This window comes from Rhinoraja longicauda, chromosome 6 (genome assembly GCF_053455715.1).
Source record: "Rhinoraja longicauda isolate Sanriku21f chromosome 6, sRhiLon1.1, whole genome shotgun sequence".
NCBI lineage: Eukaryota > Metazoa > Chordata > Chondrichthyes > Rajiformes > Arhynchobatidae > Rhinoraja > Rhinoraja longicauda.
In genome coordinates this window covers 15,719,839-15,745,414 of record NC_135958.1, presented here as the reverse complement: position 1 = coordinate 15,745,414, position 25,576 = coordinate 15,719,839, and the positions used below count along the sequence as shown (strand labels likewise).

The window sequence follows — 25,576 nt, the reverse complement described above, 5'->3', positions numbered from 1 at the left end:
GAAAGAAAAAGGTGATTTGTTCTCTTGCGCCTCTTAGGGAAGTATAACACACAATTTTGTCCCAGTATCCTTAATCACTGTCTCATTCTCCTGCTCATTTACTCCCATGATAGCAACACTGATAATTCATTTCCTGTCTTGAACCTCTGACAAATTACATTTTTAAACTGAAAAAGTGAATTACCTATGTTAGCAATTTGATATCACCTTCAGGCCTGCACTTAGTTTGGGATGTCAAAATAAAAGGACTCTTGGGTCTAGATTGTTGATCAATATTATTTTATCATCAGTGGCAATAGACCTAAAATAGCACTAAACATAACATAAATCAGAACACTCACTCTTCTAGCCTGACCTTGTTTCCATTTATTATTAACCAACAACTAACCCTTCAAATGTTCCAAATTCAGTAGTGTTCCAGCATCAATATAGGCTTCAAGTAATATCTAGTGTTTTTGCTAAATTCAAAATAGCAGTTTTGAGGCTTGCCAGGAAGATTATGTTATTTGATGGGAAGCAGGGATTTGACCTGAATCAGACTTAGTTTGGATTTTTTACTGCCCCTTCTATAAGTACAATGTGTGCATTATCTCATGGAGTCTCAAATATTCTCATATTGGTATCCTGTGGACAAGAGAGGAAAGGGAAAGTGCTGCTAAATATCTTCCCCTCGTTCGTCGCCATTGTAGTTATTGAGAGATAAGTAAGGGTTCTGCAGGAGCCCTTCCATTTTTTGGAATAAGACCTGAAGATTGAGACTCTCAATTTTCTGAATAAGCCTCAGCTGGGCAGCTTTCAAAGGAATGATGGATTTTGCCTTTGCTTATTCCTGTGAACCAGCAGATACATTTCTTCTAGGTATGTCCGATACTGAACATGATGACAGGATATAAGAACTGTGGTCTAACTCCAATTTTCTGAGCATTATCAGCTCTGATTCACAACCAACAACATTGAAATAAGGCTTTTTTTTAAAATGGCAAATTTCCAACAATAATCATCAAAATTTATTTTGATTTTAGTTCATATAATGGAAATTGTAAATTGCACAGTTTGCACATGGTACTAAAAGAATGATAAAACATGCACGAGAAGTTGCTTTGCCCTTAAAATAAAAAGGTTGAGGCAATGTTTTCATTTAGCCATTTATCTCAAATTCCATTTATTGTTCATTGGTGTTAAATTAGTTTCTTGAATATACAGTGTTATGTAACTACAGTCAGTTCAATTGTAGCTGTGTTATAATGCAGGAATATACATAAAGAATCTTTCACAGTTCCATCTTAAAGCATTAACTGTAAAAAGAAAATGATGAACTAGTCTAAGAACAATTGCAGCATTCCACACACAATAGGCTTATTTATCAGAATTCTTCCAAACAGATTGTAATGATGTATTTTGGATCAGTTGTGAGTGCATGCAGGTACATGTGAGTTTGTGAAATTGTTTGAAAACATGATTTGCTTTCCTATATGTAAAAATTGGCAACTATTTCCTTTATCATAAAGATCCACTTCTTATAGATGTGACAGATTATCCACTGAACTGTTTTGCGGACTGTAGGGCAAGATAGGAAGAACATTAGGAACTGCTATAATCTATCCAAGATGCTGAAACTCCATCAACGATAGTTCCACTTACCCTGTGCTATTTTGGATGGTGAATGGGGTTGTGAGAAGAGAACACAATGGGATTTATTTAATTCCTCCTTCAGATTAATTTATAGTGGAAGCATCCCAACACCAAGGATAATGAAATTAAGATCATGGCAGCTTAGTATTCATTAAGGAAAGAGGGCAAGATATTCTCTCCGACCTCACTGAGCAACCCCTGTTGGTTATTGGGAATGTGCTAGGAGATAAATTATAAAGTTCCAGTTTACAATAAGACTGCTATTGTTTTGTTCCTAAAAGGAAAAGCCAAGATGGAACCTCTGGAAAAGCAAAGAACATCTAGATTTGTAACACCATTTAAAAAATTTAATTAATGACAAACAACAGTTATATTGAGTGAGAATTGTTGTATGATTATGGTACACATTTAGCATTATATCTGCATTACCAACAATAATGCCTGTGTAGAGATTGTGTCTGGTGGTGCAGCCGATTCTGTGGACATTTATTACTGTGCAGTGTGGTAAGTTGATTTATATGTGCCTGCTTAAGCCAGATTTGTAAAGACCTTTGTAGGTAATTACATTCTATGCACTTTTTTAACTGCTACCACCATGGACAGGATTTGCTCCTGAATCTCTTTAACAGTGTGTATTTGTGTCTTGCATATCTGATGTGCAATATGTATGAAGTTTAAATATGAGTACATGTATATGAGGTGACATGACCATATATATAAATTCTATCTATGATTACATCCATATGTGAATTATATTTAGGAGTAGTTTTATATGAGCCTTAAAGGTAAATTGTGCTGTGCACGTTTAATTGTGTTGATTGCCTGTGACATTGTGGTTTTGTAAGTATTCTCCTATGCACAAGCACAACTATATTTTCCTTCCTAAAATATATTATAATTTTAGAAACTGCAGGAGACAGTTGTGCTGGATTTCCCTAACAGATTTAGCCCTAACCAACACCTGAAACAGATTGTGCTGCGTTTTCTAAATTGTAACAGTGACTGGACTTCAAAGTTACGTGATCAGCTATAATTGCTGATTATAGTACTTTGGGTCATCCTGAGATGTGAAATATACTGAATAAATGCAAATTTTTCGTTACAATGCAACATCACAGCGAGCCTAATTCTTAACAATTTACTACGCTCACTTTCTAATTGATACTTTTAACAAAACAAAATGCAAATCCAAAGCAGTATCACTTTTCCGACTTCTCCTTTTCCTCATCGGGAACTTCCACAGACAGAATTTGTTCCTTTGTCCCATCGTGAGAAGGAGCCATCCTGATCGAGACAGAGGAATCCATCGATTCTGAAATAACATCATCATCATCGTCGTCATCATCATCAATTTCCTCCAGCTTTTTTGCTGAAACAGGTGACCGTCGATGTCGAGGGGAAGGAGGAGGCTGAGGACTTGGCTAGACAGTGGAGAGAGAAGGGTTGCAAGAAAAAGAAAGAAAACAATGAAATGACCAGCATAGCTAGCACAAATATATATATTCAATTGATTGGTGGGTGTAAGAACATTGATGCGTTTTTACATTGTTTCTAATATCGACACAGATCCATTTTGGTTTATGATGGCCAATCAGCACCATTTATTCAAGACATTTAGGTAGAGGCTATAAACATTACCCACATTCCATTAATGAACCAAATTCATAGCAGCAATATGAATGTGAGACCTATTTATATATTTCCAAATAAGGATTGAAAGGATATTTGAAAATATTCTAAATTACCTTCAAAGGGACTAGTAGTATTTGGCAATATTCTATACAAACTAAATTCTAAGATAAGAAAAGTTTCAAAAATGCATAAATGTTCATGTGTTTGGCGGTGTGACCAGTGGTGAAGTGGGTGGTAGGAGTAATGTAAGGGTAATATTTCACTTGGCTAGCAAAGACAGATGTTATCAGGGGTGTGAAAGAAGGAACTGCAGATGCTGGTTTAAACTAAAGATAAGTCTCGACCCGAAATGTCACCCATTCCTTCTCTCCAGAGATGCTGCCTGTCCCGCTGAGTTACTCCAGCTTTTTGTGTCTATCTTCAATGTTATCAGGGGTATATTTTAATAGAGGATATTCAGTCATGAAGTGCTTCAATGCATGATGCGATCAGCTGATGTTCATTTCCATTGTTCCCTCTGAACACTTGCTTTCTGGCGAAATTGCATTGTTTTGCGAGTTTATGGATCATAGTACTTTAACATCCACTTAGATTGGAGAATCCAGCATAGCTGGAAAACATGTCACATTTAGATGTGCCTTTTTCAGGTTCACCTCAGGGAATCAGACAGCATGCTGATGATCTTTTCTGAACAGGAGACGGAAGACATTTTCTGTCACCGTTGCTGCAGGTTTTAGGGAGGAGCTGCTAATTGTAAATAATTTGACATGATGGAATAAGTTGAAACCCAAAAATATGAACAAGCTAAAGTCAGCTCAGACAAGCAGAGTATAATTTATGAAAGCTCCAACTGACTAGCATGTGTGGAAACATATTTAGAGAGAGGAACAAAGATAACACTTCAGGTCAATATTAAATCTGTTTCTCTCCACAGATGCTGCCTGACCAACTGAGTATATCCAGCATTTTCGGTTTTATGTCAGATTTCTGATTTCTCTGACAATTTATAGAGCTCATCGAGTCATACAGCACAGAAACAGGCCCTCCAGTCCATATTATTCAAGCCAAACAAGGTGCCCATCTAAGATAGTCCATTTGCCCGATATCCTTCTAAATCTTTCCTATCCATGTACCTGTCCAAGTGTCTTTCAAATGCTGCAAAATTCATTTTGGAAAATCCTGAATAGGCTTTGAGAATGGCTCACTTCTGGATATAACTTTACCCTGTATTTGATCTTATTTTCATTATTAACTTACCACCCTGACTCTTTACATTTCCACATTCAATATTACATTAGACAGAAATGTGAGGGAATATTTTCCACATGTATGGATGAGCTGCCCAAATAGCATTCAAGAGCTCAGCACCATCCAGGAGAAAGCAGGTTGCTTCATCCACCATTTTAAATATTCCTTTCCTCCACCACCAGCTCACAGTAACTGCTGTGTGTGCATCTGTAAAATGTAATGCATTACTCACCAAAGTCTAGATCTCTTAAACCTGCAGACTCTGCTGCCAAAGACATTGAGTGAATGGGAACATCACCAGCTGCAGATTCCCCTCCCAGGTTGCACACAATCCTCAGTTGAAAAATATGTCACCGTTCCTACATCTTTGTTGGTTCTGCATCCCAAACCACAGTGGGAGTACCTTCACCAGTCATCAGCAGTTCAAGAAAGCAGCACACCAAAGGGTTTGAGGCAATAAATTCTGGCCTTGCTAACAATGCCCAAATACCACAAATGAAATGGGTCCACATTGATACAACACTGTTTTGCTGGCATTTAGTGTTTAGTTTAGGGGTACAGCCTGGAAATAGGCCCTTCGGCCCAATGAATGTGCTTACCAATGATCAACTGTGCACAAGATTTATGTTATCTATGTTTTGTATCCTAAACACTAGGGATAATTTACAGAAGCCAATTATGCTATAAACCTGCACGTCCTTAGATTGTGGGAGGAATCTGGATCACCCAGAAAAAACCCCACATGACCACAGGGAGAAGGTGCAAACTCCATACAAACAGTATCTGTAGTCAAGATCGAACCCGGGTCTCTGGCTCTGCAAGGCAACAACTCTACCGCTGTACCCATCTATTGCCCTATTTGACAATAGCTTTTTCGATAAAGGCTGCATACTGAGAAAATACGAATACAGTGAGGCATCTGTGTTGTGGAGGTATCTTCACCAAACGGACTGCCGGGTTAGAGAAGGTGGCTCATCGTCACCCCTCAAAAGTAATTGGAGATGGGCAATGAAGCTTTCCTTGCTAGTGATGCCCACGACTGGAAAATAGGTAAAGGAGGCGACGTGGGACAAGGAGGGGAAAAAATATCACATTTGGTGGCAGCTTGCAACAAATGAGTGACTCGCCAGCTCCAAATATGTTGGTCTGGGACTGAAAGACATCAGCCAGATTGATTGTGAAAAATAGTTCGTCTTTCTTAAAGAGCATCACTGACAATGTTAACATAACAATCCAACTGTTCCTTGGTTACTGGTAATTGTACCAGCTTTTTGTTTACAACATTTTAAAACTTGAATTCCAATCCTCATACTATTTTGGCAGGATTGGAACTCATTGTCCCTGCATTACTGTAACATGAACAATACAATACCATGTCAGGCAGAGTAATTTCTTCAGTTCTATTAACAGGTTCCTCTGCGTTATTAATATCTTGTTGATGCAAAGAAACACTTGACTCGAGTTTATCTGCATTACTAAATACATTTTTTTATCATTATGCAGTCATATTTTTTCTCCATTATGGCTTTGAATGGTGGAACCACAGACCTCCACTATTTCCTTGCAAGACCTTGACACTGGGTGATCAAGATATCGGTACACCTGGGGGAGGGGGGGGGGGGGGATGAAATGGCCTACAGCTATAACGTGAAGCAGGTTCAGAGTTAATTGGCTGTATCACAGCCAGCAATTAATTAGGAGCCCATTTTACCCTGCTATTGGAGGCAAGTTTCATTCCCTACCCTCACAGTTTTACTTAAACATAAGCAAATGGAAATTAATCAGACAATATTCTTCCATTTGATTCCTTATAATTTCATGTTTGCAAAGACAGAAATTAAGTTCACTGTAATATCCTATAAAAACAGGCAATGAAAAATCTAAAAGCATGCAATGGGGAATTGGGCTGAATATCTGCCAGTCATGTTTTCTGTTGTGCACCCTTAAAACACCAATACAAATCTTATCATTAAGAAATGCTATTCAACTGTGGGTGGAGGAATAAAATGAGCCTGATTCTTTGCATAGCTAAATTTCTTGATAGGGATTTTTTGACAATATTCATGTGCTGGATAGCAGGTTGACGTTTCCCAAGCTGACTGCAACTAACCCAGCACAGACTGGAAGCAAAAACCTTAACTAAATGTTTGAACAGACCATTATCAAACTGATTGTTACCATTGTCCCTTAAGCCACTGATAATGAATTTAAAACACCCTTCCTCACTTCTCTATTCATCCAGTTTATGCTGTCAACTTGTAGAACTTACCCAAAACAGGAATGAACTTTAATTTTCTGCCCAATTTTACTAATATGTATTAATAACAGTTTAGAATATTAACATTTGTTTCTGGAACATCTTCCCATTAATTCTACCTGCATGCTGACAGATTCTCCAAGTTTCTTTTTAATAAGAGAGAATGTTCCTTTGATTCCATATTTGCTAGCTACTGAGAGGGCTGCAAGGAATAATTTAGGAGTCTCTGGTCGGGGTGGAATGATATGCCGGAATCCTTTTCGTTCTGGCTTTTCTGATTTTCCACCATCTTTAGAAAGAAGTTTCCTGCAAGTAAATTGAAAAGCAATTATTTGATATAATCTTATTAGTTTCCACTGTAATCTAGTAAAAAGAAGCCGACTGTATTTATTTAGATTAAAGATGCAGCGATTGCACCAAAATTAACCAATCGTGCTCCTGGTTGCAGGGGTAAAGTCTAGGTCAACATTCACCAGTCACGTTATCCAGTTTGTGGCCATATTATAGATTGACATTCACTAGTGGTGCAGCTCAGTTTAGGGACAGTGTATAGACCAACATTCAACAGTGGCATTATCCAGTTTAGGGGCACTTTATAGTCAGGATTTGAAATTTATCACTTTTAGATTTGAAAGTAACAAGTGACCAGGCATCCATTGTGGTCTGCATAAGGTATTTCAAACTGCTACTGTCTGCACGTGAAGATGGGTTTCAACATTATTCCTAAAGGGCATATCTCTATTTTTAGACAATGTCTTCTGATTATAGACACGCTATCTATTCTTACCCTTAAGTCTTAAAAACATTAATAAAATCTCCCCTTTAATACTCTAAATTCCAACCCTAGTTTGTATAATGTTTCAAAATAAATATACCCTTGGAGTTCTAGTATTATTCTGACAACTGTCAAGGCCCAAATATCATTACAACTGTATTCCTGTTCTACCGGAGCAGATTAATATGTTCTATGCGTTTAGTTGTTCTGTTCCAAATGACAGATCATTCTAATTTCTCGATAGCAGATTGTAGGATAATTTTGCTATAATTGTGTGTGTCCTCAGTGGTTCAATTGTACTTTATTTGCCACATGTACTGAGGTACAGTGAAATTTATTTTTATATATTTTATTATACATTAGCATTTAGATCTCTCACTTTTAAGAATGGAATGCAAACATATGCATTAGGAGCAAGAGAAGGTCATTTGAGCATTCATGCTAGCTCTGACATTTAATGAAATGGTAGCTAATCTGATTGTAATCCAACTCTACATTCCATTCACCTACTTGCTTCTCAACGATCAATCTAACTCAGCCTTAAATGTATTTAGACTCTGCTTCCATTACCTTTTGATGAAGAAAATGTCAAAGGTACACAACCCCCAAGAGAAACAAATAATTTCACATTGTCCTAAATGTTAACCCCTTACATCTAAATGGTTAAATAGAACTCAACTTTTCCACATATTAGTCTAGTAAACTTTCTCTGAACTGCTTCTAACAAATTAACAAATTCCCTTGAATAAGCTGATCAGTATTCTAAATGGTACTCTAAAATTGGTTTCAGAAATTCCTTATACAACTGAAACATAACTTAATTTGTCCACAACCCCTCTAGTAAAAAATAATAACATTCCATTAACTTCCCACATACTACTATATTTGCCAGTTCTTTGACCTCTCTTTATTTATACCCCTATGTAGCTTCCTATATAAAATGTATAATTTTATATCTTTATGAATTACATTCCTACCTCACTTCACAACTAGTCTACTTCTGCCAAAAATGAAGTCATTCATACAAAACTGTGATCTCCCTCTGAGTTGTACAGACAGGATTTAGATGTACTGCCTTCAACCACTGAAGGTCACCTCACCTTCTGTCTCCTTTCTCTGTTCGTTTACTTATTTACTTATTTATCTATTTATTCATTTCCCTATGTTCTCTAAATCCCTGTAAAGCGTCTTTGAGTATATGAAAAGCGCTATATAAATGTAATGTATTATTAATTATTATTATTATTATTATTATTATTATTATTATTATTATTATTATTATTATTATTATTATTATTATTATTATTATTATTATTATTATTATTATTATTATTATTATTATGTGCAGGAAACAGCTAGCATTGGGGTTTGTGGCAGTGAATAAAATCCTGCTGTGATGGAAAACAAATAAAACTGCAGATGTTGGAATCTTAAACAAAACCAGAAATGCTGCAAGAACTCAGCCAGTCAAGCAAACCAGCATTTCTGTTTTTGAGTCAAATCCTGCACTAGATTGGAGTTTCTGTTTCCTTCCCATGGTGAGCTCCTTAAGAAAAGCAGTTTAATTGCTAGGAAGCCTGCTGGAAATATTTAAGTCACTTGAAATTTTCTTACGTTCGTGATGCGATTGACATCTGATTATAGACACGCTATCTATTCCTACCCTTAAGTCTTAAAAACATTAATAAAACCTCCCCTTTAATACTCTAAATTCCAACCCTAGTTTGTATAATGTTTCAAAATAAATATACCCTTGGAGTTCTAGTATTATTCTGACAACTGTCAAGGCCCAAATATCATTACAGGGTGGAGTGGAATTCCCACTCCACCCTGTTTACAGCAGCAGGGTTGCCAGGGAGTAAAGTCTTGGTATTGGGAGCACGCCATTGCCTGGCAGAGGCGCATTAATGGCAAACTGACCTAACTGTACAAGAAGCAGCTATCACCAAAGTTGGGATTTAGAATCACTAATGCTGAATTATATTTAATTGCTTAATTGCATTAAATGACTCATCTCAAAAGGAGTCCCCCTATTACATGCATGTACATGAATGGAAATAATAATTATGAAAACAGTTTTCACAGACTTAGCTTTCTTTCGGAGAAGTTTCTGAGAATCCGGGTAGTGGATGATAGTGTCATTCAAGTCCTTCTTGGTGAGGATGAAAAGGTTTGCAAATCCGTGAGCAACGACATTGGCAGTCCGCCGATTTCCACCTCCCACTGATAGCAAACTATTATATTAACAAAGGTGAGAGAGGAGGACGGATGAGATGAGGAGAATAGGAAAAGAAAATCATCTGATTCTTTGATCACTCAAAAAAAGATCACTTTTTAAATCCAAAACACAATAATGTAGATATGATAAATTGGACATATTGCACGTTTATGTCAGGCCTCAATAATTACAGTACACAAATAATTGAGCCCAACAGATAAGGACAATACAGGGCTTAGTGACTGATCAGTGTTGAAGGGTGCAATAGTAGGAACATGGCCTCACCATCAAAATTCATAAAAGGAGAAATTGGTCAGGCTGTCATTTCTGGTTTTCAACTGTTATCCATTTGTCACTGATTGTAATCTAATAACACTCAAATGCAGTCGGACAACTAATATATGGAAGAAAATGTACTTGGGATCAGGTCTGGCTATAATGATTCCTGATAGATGAGCAAACTGCTAATTCTTGCTGTCTTAGTTGAAGTATCAAATCCATCTGACCTCGTGTTTAACCTGATGCTCAACTATTCTGTCCCTGAAGAAAACAAGAGCTTGCTCTAATATTTGTCAAGGGTATTATTCCTGCAAACCTTTACTGATTTAAATTAATTACATTTTCTAGGATTTTATTTTTACAATTTGTTTAAGAGAAAATAAACTTTGATTTTAAATTGGTCTAAGTGGAGCCTCACCTGATCTCACCAAAAACGGAGCCTGCTCGCAGAGTCACAAACACGGTCTTATCATCAGGGCCACCAACAACCTGGACCTCGCCAGCTTTAATTATGTACATTTCTCTGCCAATCTCTCCCTGAAACAAATAAATACCATCTATTAAGCAGATAGTTTGAAATATTGTCATTAAAAAACCTGCCAATTTTCCTAAATGATAACATAGCTAATGCGTGTAGGGTACATTTATATTAATGTGAAGATTGGTGCACTAACAAAGTTACATATCTCACACATTCTATTTTTCCTTTCGCTAGTTTACACTTAATTTTAATCTGTCAATGGAGAGTGAAATCAGTTGGCATGAAAATTGGATTGGATGTAACCATTTAATTGGTTAAAATTGACCCGCTTCAATGAAAAGAAACATAGAAAACCGGTGCAGGAGTAGGTCATTCGGCCCTTTGAGTCAGCACCGCCATTCAATATGATCATGGCTGATCATGCAAAATCAGTATCCCGTTCCTGCTTTTTCTCCATATCCCTTGATTCTGTTAGCCCTACGAGCTATATCTGACTCTCTCTTGAAAGCATCCAGTGAATTGGCCTCCACTACCTTCTGTGGCAGAGAATTCTGCAGATTCACAACTCTCTGGGTGAAAATGTTTTCCTCATCTCAGTCCTAAATGGCTACCCTTTATTCCCCCAACATTGGGAACATTTTTCCTGCATCCAATCCCTTAAAAATTTATATGTTTCTATAAGGTCCCCTCTCAACCTTCTAAATTCCAGTGAATACAAGCCCAGTCGATCCATTCTTTCATCATATGTCAGTTCCGCCATCCCGGGAATTAACCTGGTGAACCTATGCTGTGCTCCCTCCGGCAGGAGAATATCTGATCTATTCACAATTTATGGCTTGACTATTCTGCTGATTGTTAAATGGATCTGTGATGATGAATACAAAGTTCATTGCAAAAGACAATTTTAACGATAAGAGATGGAGCTACATTCTGAAATTTATAATGTTCTAGTACTAATGAAAAAAAAGTATATTTTATTTAATCTTTAGTCTTTAGAAGGGGCATCAGCAGTATATTTACACCTCTGCAGATTTCAGTAGAATTAAAAATCAAAAGAGAAATAAAACAAGCCACTAGTACTACCGTACAGTCAGCATATTTCTGGCTGTGCAGTAAATGGAAACCGAGCACGTACAATTGAAATCACAATTACCAATTAAAATTGCCTGCTGTTTTGGCAAATTAGCAGGATGGTTATTCACAGAAGATAGACACAAACTGCTGGAGTAATTCAGTGGGTCAGGCAGCATCTCTGGACAAAAGGGATAGGTAACGTTCTCAGCACCTCTGACACCTCAGTCTGAAGAAGGGTCTCGATCTGAAATGTCACCTATTCCTTCTATCTAGAGATGCTGTCTGTCCCGCTGAGTTACTACAACATTTTGTGTCTATCATCCATGTAAACCAGCATCTGCAGTTCCTCCCTACACAATAGGTGACGTTTCGGGTCAAGATCCTTCTTTAGACTAGCTATTTGTCTCATTCAGCAAATGTTTATTGCTTCAAGGTTGGCTCAGTGCTAACACATTTGCCTCAGAGTTAGAAAGTTGTCAATTCCCACACTTGAGTATAAGATTTGAGCTGATCCACCACTACCTTACTGACGGAATGCAGTATTGCCATGTGTGGGGTTTTTCACAAATAGATTGAGAGGAATAGACAGGAAAAAGTGGGAGGGGAGCAGAGATGCCAATATGGATACATTGGTCAAATGACCTGTTACTGTGACAGAAATATCTAGATACGCCAGTAGGAGTTTGCTAAATATGCTGCACATACTGTAAGCAAACCTTTATTTTATTAAACATGTTTAAGGAATTTCTGGTTACCTTTTTACATACGTAGTCTCCAGGCAAATATACAACTGATTTGAGTCGCTTCAGCATGTCGTAAACCATCTGTCTGTCACAGCCCTGTACAGAGGTCAAGCAAATAGAATAAGCTTGAGCTTCCAGCTCCTGCATAGTGTGCAGATAATTAGCAGATGTCATCAAAATTGATGGTATAGTGGACAGTGAGGAAGTATCTAAGTTTACAACAGGATCTAGATTAGTTGTGAAGGTGAACCAAGGAATGGCCAATGGAATTTCACTCTGTCAAGTGTGAGGTGTTGCACTTTGATATGTCAAACCAGGGTAGGATTTAAACAGTAAATGGTAGACCCCTGGAGAATGTTATAGAACAGAGAAATCTGGGATATAGGTGCATGGTTCCCATGGTGGTGAGTCAGATGGACAGTGTAGTGAAGGTGTCTTGCACGATTGCCTTGATTAGAAGGAGGACTGAGTACAAGCATTGGGACATCATAATGAAGCTGCATAAGTCATTTTTGAGAGTACACTTGGAGTTCGATGTGCAGTTCCGGTCACCCAGCTATGGGAAGGATATCATTAGGAGATGGAAACGGTACAGAGGAGATTCACCAGGATGTTACCTGGGTTTGTGCACTTGAGTTGTAGGGAAAGGTTGGATAGGCTGGGATTTTTTACCTTTGGAGCTTAGGAATCTGATGAATGACCTAATTGAGATGTACGAGATTTAAGGAGTATGAATAAAGTGAATGTTCAGTCCCTTTCCCAAGGTAGAGGATTCAAAAACTACAGGGAATAGGGTGAAAATGAAGAGATTTTGCACAGACCTCAGGCCAACTTTTCACTCAGAAGGTAATCCATATCTGGAATGAGCTGCCAAAGGAAGCTATAGAAGCGGATACAATTATGACTTTTGACATTTGGATAGGAATGGTTTAGAGAGTTACATGCCAAATGCAGAGAAATGCAATCAGTCCAGTATGCAAATTTGGTTAGCATGGGTGAAGTGGGATGAAGGACCTTTTTCTGTGCTTTATAGCTCAATGACTGTGTTCCAGCTAGTTTTCCCCATCTACAGCAAAGCATCCCGCTTTCTGTCCCTTTAGCCTTCTCCTATTGGCTAACTCAGTACCTGAAAGAGTGCAACTTTACTGACAATGCTGAGGTTGATGTCAATGGCAATGTCCAGCCTCATTTTATCAGGGAGTTGTACCAACAGCTCTGATTCATCTGGAGAAACAATGGGGAATAGAGATGGAATTAGGTTTCAACCAGAAAGATGAGACCTTCATGTACTTGGCATTGAAATGAAAATACTTTCAAAAATGCCTTGTACTCTGGCTCTAAAACTCCATTTCAATGCCAAACCATTATAAATTAAAATTATTGGTGCTGTTTCTGAATGTTTACCATATTTAAAACAAAGAAAAACAATTCGCAGCACAAATTAATATAAGTGGGTGTGAATTTGTAGTTATTTATGAGACTACTATTTGTAGGGTAACAAAAGTTGGGAACGAAATATTGACTTTTAATTAATGGACTTTTAGAAAGGCAAAAACAAAAAGACAGTAAAGGATAAAGTTACGTAAGTGGAAAGAAAGGATCTTAGACCAGAAGATTAGGACAAAGAATTAGTGTGGATAAATCTAAGAAAGAATAAACAACAGAAAGCATTGACTGGATTAGTAATCATATCTCCGAACACCAATTATAGAGTTGGACAAGTATAAAAAAAATTAGAGGCATGAATAACCCAAATGATCCAATGGTCATGGAAGAGTTACCATTGACACAGACTGGGTAAACCTCATTTACACGTAGTTTGGAGGACAAATTCACGGGATAAATTTGAGACCATGGACTCCCCACTTTAACAATAGATATTGAAAGACATAATTCAGAATTTTCAATGACTATTCATGCAAGAATAAAAATAAACCATCTTAAAGATTTTTTTTTTCATTAACCATATAGAGCCATTGCCTGCAATGCCAACATTTTTGTTCTTCCCAACTACTCATAAACCGAGGAGAGAGACAAGAGTTAAGATAGTTACTTGGTGTGGAGTTAGACAAAGATTGGACAAGCTGAGGATGGCAGATTTCCTTAGATGGAATCTTACAATAACCAGTTGTTTTATATTTATCATTATTGATTTCATTTTCTCATTTTTCTCGTTTATTAGATTGCTTACAGACTACTATGTTTACATATTCTGTTGTGCTGCCGCAAGTAAGAATGTCATTGTTCCATCTGGGACATATGACAGTAAAACACACTTGACTTGGGATAGCGCCAATGTATAAGATGTGCATCAGCTATATTCTCTAGCAGCCAGTGATCACCTTCTTACCCTCCCCATTCTTTATACCTCTGAATGGTCATTTGCTTTCTAAGGGTGACAGAGATTCTCTTCTCCGTAGGATGTTAAGAAACTCCTGGACCCAGTCCCAATCTGGTAAACTTGCCTCTGCTGTTTTTCAGGGAGTTGTTTTGGTTTCCAGGAAGCTCTCAGGATCCATGTAGTTACAAGAGGAAATTTCTCATCATCTTTCAAAATCATAGTACATTATTTTTTTTTTAAACGATTGTTAGGACAAGAAATGTCCTCTCATAACAGTTTTTAAATGATTTCCCAAACATGAACCATATTTGATGTTCATTCACAAAAGCTGATCATGGGATTGTAACTTAACCATACCAAGCATTCCTTGTGACTCCCAGGTAAATTCGTACCACTTCCGCACTCGTTTCTGGACTCCTCGAGGAATATTGTTCAAATTCATATACCTCACTGTGTTATCCATGCAGTTTCGATAATAAGTTTGTTGAGCAGTAGCTGCCCCCACCACTTCTCTCATCTAAGAAACAATAGAAACAGTGGATTTTTGCCTTGACTCAGTTGCGGATATCAGCCAGCATAAGCCAAAACCGCAAATCCAGATACGTTAATACTCAATTTTGAATGTACACCTGTGGCGTGAAGTTCAAACAGAAAGTATATAAGACAAGCATGCAAGAGTGCTAAGAGAATAACAGATGCAATAGTGGAGAGGGCCAACATACATTACAATCTCCGCAAAAATGTTTGGGTTACAAAGGAGTAATTCTGAAAACACTCAACAAATTCAGTCTTCATTCACAATGGGTGTTCTTCACATCCGAAACAGTGCAGTCATCTGACCAAGAGATGTTCTGAAAGCTGGAAATGCAAACCCATCACCTCTCAAAGAGGTGTAATCAAACTGATTAGCCAGAAATAAAAGTTGATGCTTTTAAATAAAAAGCATTCCTTTATATTGTTATTTTAATTCTTATAAGGAGTGTTCATTTATAACATCCAATGCCAAAGTAGGTAAAATTACTTTCTTTTTGACCTCTGCTGATTCAACGAGTCACTTGTGGGATGGGGTTTAACTTGTTTGTTCAAATGCTTTTTCTCCAATTCATTAGAAATCTAGCCGCATAACCTGGCTGTCAGTGACAGAAGGCAGGACTCTGTGCACAAAGACTCTTTATCCATTGCCTTCAGGCAATTCTATCCATTAAGCCACAGCACTTTCATTCTCTAACGTGGGTGATCAATGACCAAAAGTAAAATGGAATTTCGCAATCAAGGCTAATCGGTGTTGAAACAAAGATGGTACATTTCAATTTTAATGCAGCGAAGACCTGACATGTGAGCTAATCTTCTTACTTTTCAGTTGCATTTAGATTTACATTTGCCATTTATTTTTCCTTCAATATTATGTTCTGTACCTGACCAATCATAATGGAGAAGATGAGGACTCCCATGAAATAGTTGACAAGTTGAAAAAAAATTTCGAACACGTTCTGTGGGTCAGGTAGCCCTCCAATTGTAATCAGAGTCTTCACAGCCCAGTAATAGCACCTCATATAACTGCAAGGGAAGGAGAAGCAGAGTGCATAAAATTTCAGGTTTCAGGTACAAAATTATTTTAATTGAATATTTAAGTTTGAGCGCTAATCTACTTGTGGTGTTTAAGATGATTAAATGAAGTAAAAACAGAAACTACAACTTCAGAAGGAGAAATCCAGAATGAGGGCAAAACAAAATTCAAGATAGAGTGTCCAGGAAGCACTTCAGACAAAGAATAGTAAACATCTGGATCTCTCCTGTTCCTGCAGTGCTGTTTCCTTGTTGGATATTTATCCTGAAGGTGTGAATGCTAACTGAGATGAGGTTCTGTGATGCTGCGAAATCCTGACGTTCACTCAATGACCATCAATGATTTTTGAGTCTTGTTGTGAGCAAGAGCAGATTACGTGAAAATATAAAGTTTCATGAGTAACATCTTACCCTCATTTGATAATGCATTTTTCACATCTTTAAGGTATCCAAAAACACTTTGGATTTATTTGAAATACTTTTGAAGTGCACTGATGGTTGGAATGTATGAACTGTGATTGTCAATTTGTGCAGAGCCAGTTCCAGAACTGGTGGAGAAATAACAAAAAGGACATTCAACCCTACTCTGATTCAGAGCCAAGTGTACAATCACTGAGACACAGCTGACATAACAGATGTGTCAGCTGCTCCATGCATAAGCTGCAGAAATGATGTATTGGAGTGAAAATCTATCCTCATGTACGAGAGCTTATCAGATAAAATGTGAACATATGGTCTTTCAATTAGACAATAGACAATAGACAATAAGTGCAGGAGTAGGCCATTCGGCCCTTCGAGCCAGCACCGCCATTCAATGTGATCATGGCTGATCATTCTCAATCAGTACCCCGTTCCTGCTTTCTCCCCATACCACCTGACTCCAGAGCAAGAATTCTTGATTTCATTGAAATCAATAGATTCAAATTTTAGAGATGTATCATGTTGGGTATTTAACACATATAATTCAGGACAACTTTTATCAAATCAACAATTGAAAGCCAGACAGGAAGAAAATGTTATGATTTCTTGCAGGATATTGCAGGAAAAGGTGAGGAAATTAAGATACTTAAAGAGTCAATTCCAATTAAAGATCATTAATCTGAAATGTTAACTTGTTTCTCACTCTGCAAATGCTCCTAGACGGCTCAGCATTTAGAGTTATTGACTCATCGAGCTACACAGCACGGAAATAGGCCCTCTAGCCCAGCTTGTCCATGCCAATCAAGTTGTCTGAGTAAGCTAGTCTCTCTTGTCTGAGCCTGGCCCATATTCAGCTAATGTAACCCCACTTTTTAAAAAGGGAGGGAGAGAGAAAACAGGGAATTATAGACCAGTTAGCCTAACATCGGTAGTGGGGAAAATGCTAGTCAGTTATTAAAGATGTGATAGCATCACATTTGGAAAGTGGTGAAATCATCGGACAAAGTCAGCATGGATTTACAAAAGGCAAATCATGTCTGACGAATAATATAGAATTTTTCGAGGATGTAACTAGTAGAGTGGATAAGGGAGAACCAGTCGATGTGTTGTATCTGGACTTTCAGAAGGCCTTCGACAAGGTCCCACATAGGAGATTGATGTACAAACTTAAAGCACACGGTATTGAGGGTTCAGTGTTGAGGTGGATAGAAAATTGGTTGGCGGACAGGAAGCAAAGAGTAGGAATAAACGGGTCCTTTTCGGAATGGCAGGCAGTGACTAGTGGGGTACCGCAAGGCTCAGTGCTGGGACCCCAGTTGTTTACAGTGTATATTAATGATTTGGACGAGGGAATTGAATGCAACATCTCAAAGTTTGCGGATGACATGAAGCTGGGTGGCAGTGTTAGCTGCGAGGAGGATGCTAGGAGGCTGCAGAGCGACTTGGATAGATTGGGCGAGTGGGGAAATGCATGGCAGATGCAATATAATGTGGATAAATGTGAGGTTATCCACTTTGGCGGCAAGAACAGGAAAGCGGAGTATTACCTGAATGGTGACCGATTAGGAGAGGGGGAGATGCAACGTGACCTGGGTGTCATGGTGCACCAGTCATTGAAAGCAAGCGTGCAGGTGCAGCAGGTAGTGAAGAAAGCGAATGGTATGTTGGCATTCATAGCAAGAGGATTTGAGTTTAGGAGCAGGGAGGTTCTACTGCAGTTGTACAGGGCATTGGTGAGACCGCACCTGGAGTATTGTGTGCAGTTTTGGTCTCCTAATCTGAGGAAAGACGTTCTTGCCTTAGAGGGAGTACAGAGAAGGTTCACCAGATTGATCCCTGGGATGGCGGGATTTTCATATGAAGAAAGACTGGATAGACTAGGCTTGTACTCGCTGGAATTTAGAAGACTGAGGGGGGATCTTATAGAAACATATAAAATTCTTAAGGGGTTGGAGAGGCTAGATGCGGGAAGATTGTTCCCGATGTTGGGGGAGTCCAGAACCAGGGGTCACAGCTTAAGGATAAGGGGGAAGTCTTTTAGGACCGAGATGAGAAAACATTTCTTCACACAGAGAGTGGTGAGTCTGTGGAATTCTCTGCCACAGAAGGTAGTTGAGGCCAGTTCATTGGCTATATTTAAGAGGGAGTTAGATGTGGCCCTTGTGGCTAAAGGCATCAGGGGGTATGGAGAGAAGGCAGGTACAGGTTACTGAGCTGGATGATCAGCCATGATCATATTGAATGGCGGTGCAGGCTCGAAGGGCTGAATGGCCTACTCCTGCACCTATTTTCTATGTTTTTATGTTTCTATTCCTTCAAACCTTTCCTACTCATCTACCTGTTCAGACATCTTAAACATTGTAATTGCAACTTTACCCCTTCCTCTGTCAGTTCATGCTACGAATGCACCACACAATGGGTGAAAAGCTGCTCCTCAGCTTTGTTTAAATCTTTCCCTTCTCAATATAAAGTTATAGTTTTAGAAACAGCATTTGCTTTTTTTCTTCAGATTTCCAGCACCTACTGCCGTTTGCTTTTGGGTCATTGTTGAATTCACTGCCACTTGCCCTCTGGGAATCCCCACCTTGAAGAAGCTCTGTTCCTCCCTCCTATGGGGTACCAATTTGTCTCTTTGGCCCCATTCCGCTAGTTCGAATGAACAGTTTTATGGGCTTGAAATTTTAACCTTTTCTCTCTCTACAAATTCTGTCTGACCCACTGAGTATTTCCAGCATTTTCTCTTTCATTTTCAAATTTTAGCAGTTTTGTACAGACTTTCTGTTTCAAGCTATTGATCACTGGTGTAATTTGGATGGAAAATCTGGCACATATTATTACAAATACATCATGTAGGAAAGTAGCAAAATAAAAATTTCAGAAAAAGCAACATATCAGATCTAACAATTAAACCCACCTGTTCCCCTCGCCATCATAAACCCACTTTGTGGATGCAATGCCCTCGAAGTCAGATGCCCAATAGTATAAACAACTGTTTATGTGGAGGCTGAACAGTAAATATATTGTGGTCCTTATCACTCTGTAAAGCACAAAGCATTTCGTTACATTCAACGTAATGGGAAATTTCTTGATTGGTTTATTTGAGAGATGTAGATTGATGTATGCATCTTTAACAATTCACTCACCATTCATGAGAAGGTGCATTCCCCTTCCTGAACATCCTGACCCTCAGAATGAAGGGTCAGGATCTGTATTTTTGCAATTTACTACTCCTTAACATGAGCAAGCTCTGCTTCATTTTAAGCTGCTGCCACAATTGAATGATGTGACTGTGTTTCTGATTTACCTAGCTTTTATTGAAAGGAACATATCGTCGCATCTCTGGATAGCAATATGAAAGGGCTTTGATCTGTATGCGTTGCACAAACACCTTGGTATTACCCTAGGTATCAAAAATGTATCCTGACATTATCACGTGCAGCTGAGTGATACCTTGGTATTTTATTTTAAAAGGAAAGGACAATTCTTGAGTATCTCTATTTAAAGGAACAGTACCTAATTATTGCAGTGTTCAAAGGGAATAATATTTGAACATTACTGTATTGAAAGGACTGGTGTATCATTGTGTTTCAAGGGTTTCAATTATGATTAAAGGAACCAATACCCCGATTCTCACTATGTTTAAAGTGTCAGACCAATGTTTTACTAATGCAACACTGTTTTACAGAAGATATTATAAGGCACTTCTGAATAACTCACAACAATTTCTGAGTGTTAGTATGTGGTACATGGTGGAAATTCAAGTCTATCTGAGAAATAAAACAGTGTTACGCACCTGTAAATATAAGCTTTGCTCATTATTGCTTCCAGTCGGTCATTAAATTCAAGAAAGGTTGTGTACTGTTACAAAAGATTTTTGAAACATGTTCAGTAACACCACAATATACCTCACTAAAAAAAGTGTGGGATTAAATATATTTTTTAATCACAGACTTATAATACTAACAGAGAAAATACCATTTAATTGGCATTCCAGTCATAATGCCAAATGAATGATAGATTAAACAAAATGCAATCCAGAATCTTTCAAAAGCAGACTTATATGATCAACTTAACCAGCACTAGTTTTTCCAATCTAATTGATTTGTTATGAACTGAAAAGAAACACTTGAAAGAGTGCTTGTATTATCCTTATGTATCAAAAGGAAATTGGATATATTCTCATAAAATAAAATATTGTAGGGCTATGGGGATAGATCAGTATGGAACTAATCAGACAGATTATTTCACTGGCCACGTTCTCTGCTGGAATATTCTATGAGATAAAATTCATAAGTGCCATACATTTCATCCACCCAACGCAGGGTTATCAAATTGGGAAGTCTAAGCAGCTGAGGATATTAGTCGCAGATCTTATCATATAGAATATATTGCTGCAGGAGGAATTTGCAGCAGGTAATTGCTCCAAGTCTGTAAATTTGTGGATGTGATGTGAGACCAGGGTCCTTGAAATTTTTATTATGAGGATGGGGAAGATACGACTATTGGCCATTGTTATGCGGCCTACAAGAGCTCAGGATAAAGAGGTGGCGAGGAATCAAATGTTTGGACATGTTACAGGTGGAATCAGAGTCTTTGGTTAGTTGTGCGATTGAGGGAGGGTGATCAAGGTGTTCGGTATTTTTATCATAGGTTCATGGAGGGTTCATTAACCTTGGAGTTATTGGCATGAATGAAATCTTGAGATGGTATTTTATTTTTGGACAGCGTTGATTCGTGAAGGGTGGAATCTGGTGTTTGGACTGCGTAGATGAGGGAAAGGAGCAAGTTCTGATCTTGAGCAGTAACTGGGTTCAATAAGGCTTTGAGATTTTGCACCATGAAGCCATGGAAGGAGCTTTGTGGTCCAGGTGATTGTGAATGGGAAGGTATTCAGAGATGGGGGTCAGTGGGACCAGGCCAGGATCTGTGGTTGGAGCCATGGTGGGTAAAGAAATGGGGAATTTTGGAATAAAAAACAGACACAAAAGATGAAGTACCTACTTCTTTATCTATACAGTATGGCTCGGCCGCGGGACGTTTCAGTGCCCGGTGCGGCTCGGCCGCGGGGACTTCCATCCCCTTGCGGGGGCTGTGCGTGTCGGTCGCCTCGGTAGGGGTCGAGCTGTCTGTCCGTGGGCGTGGGGGGAAGAGAGTGGAAGTTTTGTTGCCTTCCATCACAGTGAGGGGGTGTTTGGAGTCACTGTGATGGATGTTTGTGTTGGAGTCGTGTGTCTTGTGTTCTTTTCTTTTTTGTTGTGTTCTGTGACTGCTGGAAATGTAATTTCGTTCGGTATCTCGGTACCGAATGACAATAAAGCTCTGTATTGTATATACTCTGATTTTTCCTGAGGCAACAATGTGGGCATGGAGAATGAAACAGGTTGTGCATATTGAACATGTTTAATAACGACCCACTACAGGTACAGGTGAAGAAAGTCTTTTGTTCTCAGACAATACAGGAGACAACGTTCTCACTTTCATGAGTGCTCAGTCCCTCTGTCTGAATTTTGCAGTATTAGCTCACCATTATTAAAGAGCTAAAAACCAGACACTTCACGCACCACCATAACTGCCCATGCTTCAAAGGTCATAAATGTGCTAGGCCACAGAATGGTTTGTACTTGCACCAGGGAACCAGGTGTCCTGGCTATCTGTTAACCTTAACTACCAACAATACAATATACTACACTCTCGTTACCACATTGCTATAGCATCCAGCTGTTCTCAAGAGGAATGTTAAATTTCCTACATTACAATACTGGCTATTTTGGAAAGTAGTTATTCTGCTGTAAATTGCTTTGAGGTCCTGAAAATTGTTACATAATGCAAGTTCTTTTCTCCTAACAATTTCTTTTTAATTGATTTCTGGTTGTATCTAAGCACAGTTGATATGTATTATTTTTTACCATGAGTTACTCACCTTTAAAATCAGAACCTATGGTGACATTGGATCCAGAAGGTATAAACTCTGGATAGTTTCGCCGAGGGAAGAAAACATCAACCAAACTTACCTTCAACAGGCGTGGAACTCTCAACAACACTTTGAAGCCTAGTTTAAAGTACAATATATCCAAAGGCAAAAGGGACACCAAATCCATCTGGAAACAGAATCAAAGTGGTTATATATATATATTTTTGAAGATTTCCCTCTCTTGCATTAAAAACTTTATTGTTCAATGTAGTTTGACCACTCAGCTAACAATTCTAGAATGTAAGCTTGTCCACCAACTACAGATCAGAGGACCAATTCAATTTGCTGACCGTGGGAGAGTGTTGTCTGCTAAGGAGGGCTGATGCTGCAGTGGATGAATGATGAAGGGGTAAGCAATGCTGTGGGGCAGGGTGGGATGTGGCTACTACAATAACAGCAACAGGGCTAGGCAGTGGGGCAATTTGAGCTATAACTTTCTCATTAAGTTATTCCATTGAATCTGAGATTTTTTTTTGCCTAATAACAATTTACACATGATAAATAATGGTCCGCCGAGTGACATTTTATTGAAGTTACAGTATAGCTGAATGTATTGATCCATTGCTACTGTTTATTTAAATGTCCCCATAAATATCCTTACTTGGATGGTATGGGATGATGGAGCAGAGCACAGATCAGATGCCCAACAGAACTAACTGTGCAAGATACAGTGGGAGGAAATGGCCAGGCTGCAGTGATGAATGAGCCATTGCAAAACTTTCTGTGTTACTATGCCACTATGACTGCAAAACTGCTCGGGAGTTCGCCATGTGATTACAGTGTACGAGTAGCTCCAGCAGCTGTTGGAGTTATTTAGATTTTACACTGGATCATGTGGTAAACAAAAGGACACTAAGTGCTGGAGTAACTCAGCAGGTCAGGCAACATCTCTGGAGAACATAGATAGGTATCATTTTAGGTTGAGACCCTTCTTCAAACGGATTGGAGATGAAAGATGGAAAAGAGAGCAGCAGGACAAAGCTTAGTAGGTAACAGGTAGACATAGGCAAGAGGAGTTTATGATAGGCAGATGGTTGGAACAACAATAAGAACAGAAGATGTGAGACAGGTTTAAGCATTGCGGATTATTAAGCCAGATGGAAAAATGTAACAGTGCGGCGGGGGGGCTGGAGGGGAGAAATAGGTGGGAGTCCAGTTGGGCACAGGGGAGGAAAGGGGCTGGGAAGAGAGGGAATGGGAAGAAAGGGGTAGAAGTCTGGGGAAATGGAGGGGGGTGCCGGGGTTAGTGAGAGGTTGCCTAAACTTGGGGAACTCAATGTTAAAACCATTAGGTGTAAGCTACCCAAGCGGAATATGCGGTGCGGTTCCTCCAGTTTTTATGTGGCCTCACTCTGGCAATGGAGAAGGCTCAGGACAGAAAGCGTGGAATGGGAAGGGAAGTTAAAATAGTTAGCAACTGGGAGATTCAGTAGGTCTTGGCTTTAGTTGATCATGTAGTATTTGGTCCACATGACCTGCTTTCCATCTCCCTTCCTTTAACAACCTTGGCATGACCTTCTATTCCTTTCTCTCTCATGTATTTATCCAGTTTTCATTAAGTGCATCTATTTTCAGAGCTCATCAATGCGACCCCAGGCAAGCGATATTCATCAATCCACTAATATTCATTGTTCATGGTGATTATTGAAGGACAGTGCAGTGAACCTTATTCATGTTCACCAGTGTAATGACTCACCTTAAATTTGGGGGTTTTTATGTAATTTTCTCTCGTAAGTTTCCTTGCTGTCTGAAATAGGGAACAACAAAGTTTATTCAACATCTAGAAGCATTTTAGTGAGTAAATCTTGTTGCATAGAGCCTAGGCACTTAAGGAGCAGTCTGCAAATACATTTATAAGCAGGTTCCCTGTTCCATTCCCACTGTCACCTATTCCACCTTCAATTTGGCACATTGAACTAAACTTTCTTTTTTCCTTCTGATATTAACAAGAGCCAAATCACCTGTTTTACAACCCACCTAGCCAGCGAAATGAAGCAAAAATGATCTAAAACACCCTGTTAACCCCTTGATGTTGAAGTGAAAATCCATGCACTCCAATATATCCCAATGAAATCCTCTAATATGTGATCCTTAAATATATCAATTGTGTAACAGGAATCGTAACTCCAAGGTCAGCAGAGGAGCGGCAGTTGAAGGAGCGAGTGTGGGGATTAGCTGCAGAAAGGTAAACCCTTGGTGAGTTTTTTCACTGTTTTCAGTGCGGGACATTTAAAAACCAGTCAGAGTCAGCCTGAAATGCTTAACTTCAAGGTTGGCAGAGGAGCAGCAGTTGAAGGAGCGAGTGCGGGGATTGGCTGCAGAATCTAAATGAGTTAATTGGTAAAGTAGTTAATTGATTAGCAAATAAAAGTAGTGCACGGTCAAGGGAGCGACCTTGTTGAGGTAAAGTTTGAGTCTTTGGCTCAAGAATCTTCAGTGAGGAGGCTATATTTATTTGGCTGTGTATTTAATTTAAATAATTAAACTTATTGGCATGATGGCAGAAATATTACTGCAGTGCGTTTGTTGCAGGATATGGGAAGCCAAGGGCACCACTGGTGTCACTGACCACTACACCTGTGGGAACTGGGTCCAGATGCAGCTCCCCAAGGACCGAGTTAGAGAATTGGAGCAGCAGCTGGATGACCTGTGGTCCATTCAGGAAGACTAAAGCTTCCTGGACAGGACCGACAGTCAGGTCGTCACTCCAAGAATACAAGAGGTGTAACAGTTAGAGACGGAAAGGAAGGGGATGAAACTAGTGCAGGAGATCTCGGTGGAAGTTCCTTTTGAAAACAGGTACACCCTTTTGTGAGCTGTTGGGGCAATCAATGCTTCCAGTCCAAGCGGTGGACAGGTTCGTGACCCGAAACCTGCCGCTGAGGCTTGACCGGCGAGATTGACGTTAGGCAGTGCCATAGTGGTGGGCGACTCCGTTG

At 38.9% G+C, this 25,576-nt stretch overlaps 1 protein-coding gene and 1 long non-coding RNA gene across 2 annotated transcripts in view; one reads left to right on the top strand and one right to left on the bottom strand.

Moving 5' to 3' along the window:
* Window positions 1-995: 995 nt before the first annotated feature.
* The window catches only part of LOC144594268 (uncharacterized), a 117,492-nt gene continuing 92,911 nt past the window's right edge, over window positions 996-25,576 (bottom strand). The window contains exons 36-47 of the mRNA XM_078400533.1: window positions 24,334-24,384; window positions 22,678-22,764; window positions 20,460-20,524; window positions 19,581-19,703; window positions 16,096-16,237; window positions 15,038-15,197; window positions 13,466-13,563; window positions 12,352-12,435; window positions 10,460-10,578; window positions 9,632-9,778; window positions 6,889-7,075; window positions 996-3,053 (exon numbers count right to left, since the gene is read on the bottom strand). Coding sequence (XP_078256659.1) covers window positions 2,832-3,053; window positions 6,889-7,075; window positions 9,632-9,778; window positions 10,460-10,578; window positions 12,352-12,435; window positions 13,466-13,563; window positions 15,038-15,197; window positions 16,096-16,237; window positions 19,581-19,703; window positions 20,460-20,524; window positions 22,678-22,764; window positions 24,334-24,384 — 1,485 coding nt within the window. The 3' untranslated portion in view covers window positions 996-2,831. The remainder of the gene's footprint in view (window positions 3,054-6,888; window positions 7,076-9,631; window positions 9,779-10,459; window positions 10,579-12,351; window positions 12,436-13,465; window positions 13,564-15,037; window positions 15,198-16,095; window positions 16,238-19,580; window positions 19,704-20,459; window positions 20,525-22,677; window positions 22,765-24,333; window positions 24,385-25,576) is intronic.
* Window positions 15,943-24,796, top strand: LOC144594269 (uncharacterized). Its single transcript, XR_013547374.1, has 3 exons — window positions 15,943-16,015; window positions 22,901-22,986; window positions 24,753-24,796. It is a non-coding gene; the product is annotated as an uncharacterized LOC144594269 (long non-coding RNA).